At 36.0% G+C, this 11,650-nt stretch overlaps 1 protein-coding gene across 2 annotated transcripts in view; it reads right to left on the reverse strand.

Moving 5' to 3' along the window:
* The window catches only part of CDH7 (cadherin 7), a 193,368-nt gene that overhangs the window by 22,945 nt on the left and 158,773 nt on the right, over positions 1-11,650 (reverse strand). For both annotated transcript variants that reach the window (XM_001365629.4, XM_016431702.2), the window contains exon 10: positions 10,455-10,572. In XM_001365629.4, coding sequence (XP_001365666.1) covers positions 10,455-10,572 — 118 coding nt within the window. The remainder of the gene's footprint in view (positions 1-10,454; positions 10,573-11,650) is intronic.

Raw genomic sequence — 11,650 nt, forward strand, 5'->3', positions numbered from 1 at the left:
AAAACCAGAGAAAAAATGGGAAAGAGGAAGGAAAGTGATTCAAGGAGAAATGAAAGTGATTCAAGGAGAAAGGAAAGGAATACAAGAAAAAATGGATCAATTGGAAAAGAACCGAAAACTGACCAAAGAAAATCAGATCTTAAAAATTAGAATTGACTACCTAGAAACTAATGATTTCATGAGAAATCAAGAAACAATAAAGCAGAATCAAAGGAATGAAAAAATAGAGGAAAACATGAAATGTCTTTTTGGAAAAAAAAACTGACCTAGAAAACAGATTTAGGAGAAACAATTTGAGTATAATTAAACTACCTAAAAGTCATGAACAAGAAAAAAATCTTTGATATCATATTACAAGAAATTATTAAAGATAACTGCCCAGAGATCCTCAAACAAGAAAATAAAATCAAAATTGAAATAATTCACAGATCACCTCCAAAAAGAAATCTCCAAGTGACAACTTCCAGGAATATAATAGCTAAATTCAAGAGCCACTATGTCAATGAAAAAATACTTTAAACAGCCAGAAAGAAATCATTAAAATAAAATGGAGCTACAATTTGGATCACACAGGACCTAATGGCTTCTAAATTAAACAATCAAAAGGCATGGAATATGATATTCAGGAAGGCAAAAGATTTGTGTTTACATCCCAGAGTCACCTATCTAGCCTATCCTGAGTATAATATTTCAGGGGGGAAATGGTCATTCATTAAGAAAGAAGATTTCCAAGTATTCCTGAGGAATAATCCAGACCTAAACAAACAAACAAACAAAAAAACTGAATTCCAAATATGAGACACAAGAGAGGCAAAAAAGGTAAATAAGAAGGATAAAATTTAAGGGACTCATTAAGATCAAAATGTTTATATGTCTACATGGAAAGAGGATTTCTGTAATTCTCAAAAATTACTCATAGTAGTAGAGATATTAGAAGAAATTTACTCAGAAAGAGGATAGAGAAGTAAGCTGATTATGATAATATGATATATATGTAAATGTGATGATATGGAATGATATGTATGTATGATATGATATGTGTACATATGAATGATATGTAAAAAATCAATGGCTGAGAGGGCTATGCTGAGAGAAAAGGGAAAGGAGAGATAGAATGGGGTAAATTATATAACATAAAGAGGTATAAAAATTGATTATAGAGAGGAGAAGTTAAGGGTGGTGACAGGCAATGCTTAAACTTAACTTTCATCATAAAGGGCTCAGAGAGGGTCAAACAAGTATATTCAGTGGGATATAGAATTCTATCTTACCCTATTCAGTGGGTTATAGAATTCTATCTTACCCCACAGAGAAGTTTAAAGGGAATAAGATAAGAGAAGAGGGAGAAAGAAGTGGGAAGGGTTGGCAAAAAGCAAAACACTGATGAAGAGGAACAGAGAGAGGGAATAAAGCAGGATTTAAAGGGAATAATATTATGGAGGGCAATACACAGTAAGTATAACAATGAATGTAAATGAAATGAATTCACCCATTAAATAGAAGTGGATAGCAGAGTGAATTAAAAAACAGAATCCTACTATATGTTATTTATAAGAAACACATTTGAGGCAGAGTGACATGCACAGATTTAAGGTAAAAGATTGGAGCAGAATTTATTATGCCTCATCAAAAAAAAAAAAACAGGAGTAGCAATCATGATATCAGACAAAGCTAAAGTATAAATGGACCTGATTAAAAGAGATAAGGAAGGAAATTACATTCTGTTAAAGGGTACTGTAAACATTGAAGTAATATCAGTATTAATATTTATGCACCAAAAGGCATTGCTATTTGACAAAAACTGCTAGGAAAATTAGAAAACAATATAGGAAAAATTAAGTTTATATCAACATCTTATACCCTATACCAAGATCAATTCAAAATGGGTAAATGATATAAATATAAAGAGTTAAATCATAAATAAATTATGTGAACATAGAATACTATGCCTGTCAGATCTATGGGAAAGGAAAGAATTTAAGACCAAGCAAGATACAGAGAACACTACAAAATGTAAAATGAGTGATTTTTATTATATTAAATTAAAAAGGTTTTGTACAAATAAAACAATGCAACCAAAAATTAAAAGGAAAGCAACAAACTCGGAGAACATTTTTATAATAAACTTCTCTGACAAAGATTTAATTTCCCAAATATATAAGGAACTAAATAAAATTTAGAAAAAGTCAAGCCATTCCCCAATTGACAAATGGTCAAGGGAATGAAGAAGCAGTTTTCAGATGAAGAAATTAAAACTATCAATAACCACATGAAAAAGTGTTCTAAATCCCTATTGCTTAGAGAAATGTAAATTAAAACAACTCTGAGGTACCACTTTATACCTAGCAGATTGGCCAATATGGCAGCAAAAGAAAGTAATAAATATTGGAGTTGATATGGCAAAATCTGGACCCTACTACCCTGCCGTGGAGTTGTGATTTGGTTCTACCATTCTGGAGGGCAATTTGGAACTATGCCCAAAGGACTTTAAAAGATTGCCCTTTGACCCAGCCATAGCACTGCTGGGTTTGTACCCCAAATAGATAATAAAGGAAGACTTGTACAAAAATATCTATAGCCATGCTCTTTGTGTTAGCAAAAATTGGAAAATAAAGGGGTATCAATTGATTGGGGAATGGCTGAACAAATTGTGGTATATGATGGTGATGGAGTATTACTGAGCTGAAAAGAATAATGGACTGGAGGAATTCCATGCGAACTGGACCTCCAGGAATTGATGCAAAGCAAAAGGAACAGAACCATGAGAACATTGTACACAGAGACTGATACATTATGGCACAACTGAATGTAATAGACTTTTCTACCAGCAGCAATACAATGGCCCAGGACAATCCAGAACTTAGGAGAAAGAGTGCTATCCACATCCAGAGAAAGAACTGTTAGAACAGAAACACAGAAGAACAACATATGATCCATCATGTGGTTCACTAGGGATATAATTAGGATATTATGTTAAAAGATAAGTCTACTACAAATATGAATAGCATGCAAATAGGTTTTGAACAATGATACCTGTATAACCTAGTAGAATTGCTTGTCAGCTCTAGGAAGAGGAAGGAAAGGGGGAGGGAGGTAATCATGAATCATGTAACCATGGAAAAATATTCTGAAGATATAAAAAACAAAAATAATAGGGAAGTTTAGTATCCTACAATTAAGAAACTGCCAAACAAAGTCTGGCATATGTATATAACAGTATATTATTGGGACATTTTTCATAGGAAACCAGTAAGACATAAAACTTAGAAAGAGGCATATTTTTGATAATTAGGGAATTTGTTTTGCTGGACGATATATATTTGATATGAGGTATTCGTTTTTAATTTTTTTTTGTTTTTGTTCCCTGGAAGGATGATGGACAATAAGAAAATAAATGTTTGCAAAAATCAATGAACTTTAAAAAATAAAAACTGTGTTAATTCAAAAGAGTGCAGGGTTTTATTCATTTTGGAGGGATGCAGGGGGAAATATAATAAATTCTTTTTGACATTTTCAGCTTGAGATCTTTATGGGACATCTAACTTGAGAGGTCCAAAAGTTATTTTATGATATGAATGTGAAGAGAAGTAGGGAGGCTAGTAATGAATTTATAGATGGGGCATCATCATCATAGACAGAATAACTGAACTCATGGGTACTGATGAAATCACCAAGTGAGATAGGTTAGAGAGAAAAAAAAACAGAGTAGGTTCAAGTCAGAGATTTGGGAAACAGGGATCAAGAAAAGGAGACTGGAAAAGGAATACTCATACAGGTAGGAAGAGAACCAGGAGAGGACAATGTCATGAAAACCCAGAGGAGTGTCCAGAATTAGAGTGTGATTTTAATTGTCAAATGGTATAGAGGTTAAGAAGGATGAAGCTTGGGGGAAAAAAAATCAAAAACAAACAAAAAAATCCATTACATTTGGTCATTAAAAGATTATCAGTACAGGCCTAGAGATGGAGGTCCTGAGTTCAAATCTGACCTCAGACACTTCCCAGCTGTATGACCCTGGCAAGTCACTTGACCTCCATTGTCTAGCCCTTACCACTCTTCTGCCTTGGAGCCAATACACAGTATTGACTCGAAGATGGAAAGTAAGGGTTTAAAAAAAAAAAGAGATCATCAGTAACTTTACAATGGACAGTTGTAGTTGAATGATGAGTTTGGAAGACAGACTGAAGAAAGTGTAGAAAAGAGGAAGAGAAAAATAGATGGCTTCTCAAGGAGTTTAAATTCAGAGAAGGGAGATAGGACAACAGCTAGCAGGGATGATAGGATTGAGTGAGGAATTTTTTAAGGATAGAGGAGTCAGATATTTTTGTAGGCATTAGAAGAACCAGTAGATAGGAGAAATTAAAGAGAAAGAGTAGAGATGATTGTAGGGTCAATCTGCTGGAGAAGATGCAGTGTAATTAGATTAAGGGTGCACATGTTAGGGTTTGTCTTTGGCAAAAAGACCTCTTTATATTCATCCAGTTTAGACTAAGATAGTGGGGAAAGATGTCCAAGTATTGTCAGATGAGATTGAGGTGATAAGTAGCAGCTCATCAAATTGGGTCATTTTTTTTTTTGGTAAAATATAAGACAGGTGAGAACCTCAGCTAAGAGTATGGAGGGGAGGGAATACTTTTATAAATTTGGAAATTTGGATCAGCTACTGGAATAGAAAATCAATTAGGGAGGGATAGAATGATTGCCTTGCAGCAATAAAGGCTCAGTTGTGTTTAGATTACATAAATTTGTCCTGAATTCAGTAAACACTACACAGTGATTTCTTCTAGCTCAGTTAAACAGCACATGAATAGAAATTATGACAGATAATGAGATTAAGCAAGGCATTATTGATGATTAGACAGGGACTCAAGTTTAGATGATGATGTTCATCAGAGTTCTGAGATAGGGACCAAAGAGACCACTAGTTTCATATAATCCAGTTTCTTTTTTAGGAAACATCAGGAAGCATTGCTCACCTCAGGTTAAATTTGATTATCCTAACCTTATTGATGCCTTTTGAAACTGTCTATTGAATGCAGCACAGGATCATAGATTTAGAACTGGTAGTAAATTTATACATCCTCTAATTAATTCAGTCAAATTCCATGTGACAAATAAAGACTCAGAAAATTTAAGTGAATTGCCTGTAGTTAGGAAGGAAGGAAACAAGCATTTAGAAAGTACCTACTGTGTGCCAGGTATTGTGATTAGTAGTTAAGAGACATCTTATTTGAATCTCACAACAGCTCTGAAAGGTTGGTGCTTTTATTATTCTCATTTTATAGCTGAGGAAACTGAGGAAAAGAAAAGTTAAGAAACTTGTCCAGGTAACAGAGTTAGTGAGTGTCTGAGGCTGGATTTGACTTCAGGTCTTTCTGATTCAAAACCAGAACTCTATCCACTATGCAACCTAGCTGCTTCTAGTGCCCAAATCACACAGGTAGTAAATTGTTGAGCTAGGATTTTAACGGAGGTCCTTTGACTCCAAGCTGGTACTTTTCTATATCGGGGAGAAGACTTAGTTCACAGGATTGGTTAGACCCCTCCTCCAGCCTTTGGTCTGGGGATTCTCCACAACTCTCTGAATGTTTTACTTTTAGGCTTTGCATAATTTACTACCATTAGCTATTGCCAATGCTGTCTTCAAAATTCTCAACTTCTTCCTTCAGACAAAGAACTATTGTCCTAAAAGTCTTGCCTAAGCCAGTTGAGAATTTGTACTAAAGCAATAATGGTGTTGTATTAAAAGGATTAGCCTTATATAATTATAATTTTAACATGTGAATGTTGATCATCTTTGCCCTGGTGGAATCCTCAAGATTATTTGGAAATATGTTAACTAACAAGCTAGAGGATTGATTGTCTATGAAACCATGACAAAACCTAACTTTGTTTCAGTAAAAAAATGCACAGGTGGGAATAAGCATGAATGTAGTCAATTTTAGTGACTACATTTTAAGGTGTACTGGCTTATTTTAAAAGCAAAGGTTTTTTGGGGTTTTTTTTTTGTTTTGCTTTTCCAATTTATACTGTTAGTAATTCAGTGCCAATAATGCAGTAATGAAAGAGCAAGCTGGATTCCATTCTGTTTCAAACATCATCAACAAAATGGTAAGCTCACTTATGATTGCAGAACATTTATTACCTGTGATTATATGAGGCTGGGAGAACACAGCTTGATTTTCAGATCCCATCTGCCTGCCTTTCTCCATCTCTCTCTCACTATGTATGTGTGTTTGTGTATATGTCTATGTGTGTGTGGATACTTGTGTGAAGTGGAAATTTAGGAAGACCTTCAAATTTTCAAGGTTTACCTTCCTTAGCCACTATTCAAGAAACTGGGAAGCCATTTCAAATGAAACTCTTTATTAAGAGAGAAAGAGAAAAAGAAAAAGCATGGCCCCAAAATAAAAAGGCCCAAAAGCAAAAAGCCCCATTTTACAGAAAAAAACCCAAAACCCTTATTTATAGGAAAATACAACTCTCAGGCTAAATTACATCATCCTGACAAGGTCCCCTGGTCAAGTTCCAGACTTACTGAAGTGGTTATCCTCCAAATTATTCTTTTTTAGCAAATGGTCAAGGGTCAGAATCAGGCTTTAATCTGCATATAAACATACATTTTGTTTGTAGGACTGATTGGGAGATTGCTACCTCTGACAAGGTATTATTGTGTTTTCCAGAGCTTCTAGCCCACCTTTTTCTCTAGGGCAGGCATCCCTTAGAATACAAATTGAACAGGCTGGGTTAGTAAGAGGTGGGCTGACTAAGAATGCAAATTAGAGAAGCAAAGATTTACTAGTGAAGGAAACTGGGGAAGGGGTTATAGAAACAGGAAGAGGCTATTAGCCTAGCCTCCTGTTCATAAAACTTATTCCTAAATCAATAGACTACAGTTTCAAACATTTTTAAAGGACAAACTCAAAAGATATCCCCAACTCTCAAAAATACCCTGTATAACATAATAAAGACATAAGTTGTTTCTGTCTCACTTAGGTCAAAGGTAATTCTCTCTCCACACATACTCACATACACAATTTTACAGAAAGAATAAATATGGAACATTTAAAGGATACCACTTATATTTAAAATTTAGTGTATGCATTTTAGCATTTTAACAGTTGTTCATGTGTATTACCATTTGTATAAGTCAAAACTTTATTAATATATGTGCCTCCCTATCCATTTGTATAAGTCAAAACTTTATTAATATATGTGCCTCCCTATCAACAGAATATCAAATGGCACTGTGTCATCATATGCATATCCTATTGTTCAAGGATGAGGTTGAAATCCAAAATACCTTACCGAGCCACAGAAAACAAACAAAAATTAACGTGGAGACATATATTGAGAGGTAAAATATATGATAAGGGTTTCTGCTGGGCCAGAATAATCAATAACTTAAATGAATTAGTGTGTAAATTTAACATAAATCTGTTCCTTTCTTTCCTTTCTAAGAGGTGTAGGGATTGCAAGGACTGAATCACCATGAGAGAAATGATGTTGCCACCCTGGATCTCAGGGCAAAAGCTACGATTCAGTAAAAACAAGATATTACTACAAAGGCATTTTTCTTGTTGTGGTAAAATAAAAAATACCTATGAGTTAATGAGTCCTGACCTTCTATCTTTAAAAAATAAAAATTGGCAGGCACTCCAAATTTCATAAAGTCTATTCCTTGGCAAATGCTGACTGATTATACAATCAAAATTTGGCCTTTTCTGAAGGTGCTTAACTTAGCCTTCCTAATTAGCATTACGAGCATCCTTGGATTTAGTATTTTAAACACCCCCAACATTACTGACCTAGGATTTCCCAGAGCCAGTGTCTCCAAGCTCCTCTTCGCAAACTCAAAAGTCACATAGCCATAAAATTATAAGCTTTTCCTACAACAAGAATTTGGCTAACCTGTGTTCAAACTGGACTTGTTTGTATCTTTGTCCCCTATCTCCCACTGATGATAATCATGGAGTCAGTGTGTCTTGGTTTTCTTAAAATACCTCAAGCTGGAGCAAGAGCACTCTTCCAACCTTTGTTTTGGCTCCTTGTTTGTTCATTCGTTCGTTCGTTCGTTCGTTCGTTCGTTCGTTCGTTCGTTCGTTCCTTCCTTCCTTCCTTCCTTCCTTCCTTCCTTCCTTCCTTTCTTCCTTCCTTCCTTCCTTCCTCTCTCTCTCTTTCTCTCTCTCTTCCTTCCTTCCTTCCTTCCTTCCTTCTTCCTTCCTTCCTTCCTTCCTTCCTTCCTTCCTTCCTTCCTTCCTTCCTTCCTTCCTTCCTTCCTCTCTCTCTCTTTCTCTCTCTCTTCCTTCCTTCCTTCCTTCCTTCCTTCCTTCCTTCCTTCCTTCCTTCCTTCCTTCCTTCCTTCCTTCCTCTCTCTCTCTTTCTCTCTCTCTCTTCCTTCCTTCCTTCCTTCCTTCCTTCCTTCCTTCCTTCCTTCCTTCCTTCCTTCCTTCCTCTCTCTCTCTTTCTCTCTCTCTTTCATCCTTCCTTCCTTCCTTCCTTCCTTCCTTCCTTCCTCTCTCTCTCTCTCTTTCTCTCTTTCTTCCTTCCTTCCTTCCTTCCTTCCTTCCTTCCTCTCTCTCTCTTTCTCTCTCTCTTCCTTCCTTCCTTCCTTCCTTCCTTCCTTCCTTCCTTCCTTCCTTCCTTCCTTCCTTCCTTCCTTCCTTCCTTCCTTCCTTCCTTCCTTCCTTCCTTCCTTCCTTCCTTCCTTCCTTTCCCACTTCATGTCATTTTATCCTCCCCAGTCAAATGAACCCTGTCTGGGCCAGATTGCCATGGCAGTAACAAAGAGAAAGTTGAAAATCCATTTGGGTCTCACCCTCACCCTTTGATTGGATTAAGAACAGGCTCCCTGGAATCCTGGAAGACACTGGCCTCTTGTCCCTTATGACTCCCTGGCTGTATAGCCTTGACCATAGCTTAGGTCATAGGCCAGTGTTCCAGACTCCAGGGAGCCATGTTCTTAACCTGATCAAAGGATGAGGCTGAGACCCAAATGGATTTTTAAAACTTTCCTTTACTTAAGGAAAGTGGGTTGCAGATTCACATTAAATTCACACATCAGATAATATACAAATATTATCATTCACATTTTAGAGATGAAGAAACAAGAACTAATAAGTCTTAGAGCCAAGACTCAAAATTAGGTACTTAGACCCTGGATTTTGTCATCTTCACTATGGTCTGTATAAATCCTTCATTTAATTATGCCTATTATTTCCAGAGAACAGCTGTCAAAATATCCTGAGGATTGAAAGGTTTGTATGGCTTGAGAAGCGAGAATCTCTTCCTACTTACCCCTATTTCCTTTAGAAAGATCGCTTCCAGAGGAAGTAGGATCAAAATTCTAATAAACCTATGGAGAAATGGCTGCTGTGGATTTATGATAGCTCTGCCCTATACCCAAGAACAAGTTGGTGAGCAATGTCTTGCCTGGTGACAATAGAGCTATTTGCCAATGGCCTCCCCTTCTCATAGCTACTATGCTGTTTAGATCAGCTACACAGTGAATTTCTTAATGCCAGTATCCCACCAGGGAATAAAAGAAAGGCTTTAGAAATATCCTCTTCGCTTTTTTCTGGTAAAGAAGCAAAATGTAGCTTGTGTGAACAGAAAAACTACATAAAAGAAGGTATAAGCTGTAATCTAGGTAGCACACTCAGGTAGGGGTAGAACTTAAAGGTACTCACAAGGTCACTTTCCTGAGACAACTCAACAAAATACATTTCTATGTTTTATACTTTTTTTCCTCCTCCCTGAAAAGTGAGTCACATACATAATCTCAACCAAAGGCATATTCAAGGTCTGGAATCTAATGCTGGGTGAGAACATTCATTACAGTTCAAATTATCCCTTATATTAGTTGCAAATCCCTTACTTGTGCCAAGAAATAAATACCTTGAATATGAATCAATATGATAATGTAGCCTAGTGAAAGAGGTGAACCAGCTTATTAAAAGCTTGTGGACATCTTTCCTCTAAAACTCTTTAAATTTAAATAACTGATGTAGTGAATGAAAAGGAATACCACAATTTTTGTTTAAGCTTTAAATTTATAGTTTGGCTTTAAACAAAGCATTGATATAGCAACAGAGCATAAAGCCTTAGGAAGGCGGGGATCTAGTCCCCAGTTTTAAAGCTAATTTGGATAAAAAGTTTGATGTACAAAATTGAAGCAAGTCACTTGAAGGGAAAAAAAGAGCGAGAGAAACAATTTGACCTCCCACTCTTTCTCTTGAGGCTTAAAATGATTTAAACAACAGCTTCTTCTTCATGACAGCTAATCCATAGATAAAAATTACTTGAGGGGCTCATTGCCCTTTAATTAATGTCCTTGCTGGCAAAAAAATAATAATCCATGTAACTCATAATCAGCATTACTGAGCTAAACAACAAGGGGCTACTCAGTGAATATTCACCTGCTGAGTTCAGTAGTAACTGTCACTCTGTCTTACCTTTGTTGTCCTTTAATGAAAAATTGTGATTATTTGCTGCATCAGCTGTTAAGCTGAAGTAAAACTGGTGACCATTGGATGGCTCATCTTTATCAACTGCACTGATTTTCTGGATAATCTAGGAAGAAATATTGGGAATGTTACAATTAAGATATTTGAGAGAGAGGTTTTGGGGTAAGAATATCAGTTTATTGATTAGGTTGGTATATAACCAATAAACTGATATATAAATGGCCCCCTTGATGATGAAAGGCCTGTAAGGTTCCCCCAGGCAGATGTATAAATAGAGTTTTAGGAGTTCATTATTCAGCCAGTCCCTTCCTCAAACATTCCAGGATATCTCTATTTGGTAACTAGCTAATTAGGAGGTAGTTCATCAAACTCTCAACTCTTCCTCACCGCATAGGTGATGGAGGTCACATAAACAGGAAGAGTATCCTCCTTTTCCTATTAACCAGGTTGTATTCAAAAGGAAAGCTATCCTTAGAATTCCTGATAACAAAGAAAATATAAAAAACAGTAGACTGTATGGAACCCTTCTAATCCAGGATTCTAAAATAGGAATTTATTGGGATCTCTCTGATCCAAGGCCCTGACATAGAAAGTAATATAGCATACAAAAAATAAATTCTCATAGGAAGAATGAAAAAAGAATAGGCGAACTTTATTGAAAAAATATGAAAATCAAGTATTAAACATATATGTGTCTTCTTGTAGCAAGATTTTGTAATGATATCAGTAATTCTAAAATGATGTGACCTAGTATATTTAATGTTCCCTGATATTCCAGGTGTGGTGCCAAAATCCTCCTCACATCTCTGGATTTTCCCATTCCATAGTCTAGCATGCCTCCAGCTACAGATTGCTGCTTATTAATATAAGATTTGTAGGAAGATTCCAATAAAAGCACTATTGTACCTTCTCTGCTGAGAGTTGCAGATATGTAAAGGGAATAAACAAACAAACAAAAACTGGCCAGAGATGTGGGAAGGGAAGAGGAATCTTTAGTCTGGATTATGGGGTTTTGAGGCCAGACTGCTTGGGAACTCTTTTTTGTTGCAAATATAAATCTTCAGAGTGCAATGATTCCTCAGAGCAAAAGATAAGGTGGTATGAGCAAAAAAAAAAATTCCAAGCTTCCATTGGAATTACTTACTGAGTAAATTGTGTGGGGATAAAGGAGGGCCATGCATTAA

This window comes from Monodelphis domestica, chromosome 3 (genome assembly GCF_027887165.1).
Source record: "Monodelphis domestica isolate mMonDom1 chromosome 3, mMonDom1.pri, whole genome shotgun sequence".
NCBI lineage: Eukaryota > Metazoa > Chordata > Mammalia > Didelphimorphia > Didelphidae > Monodelphis > Monodelphis domestica.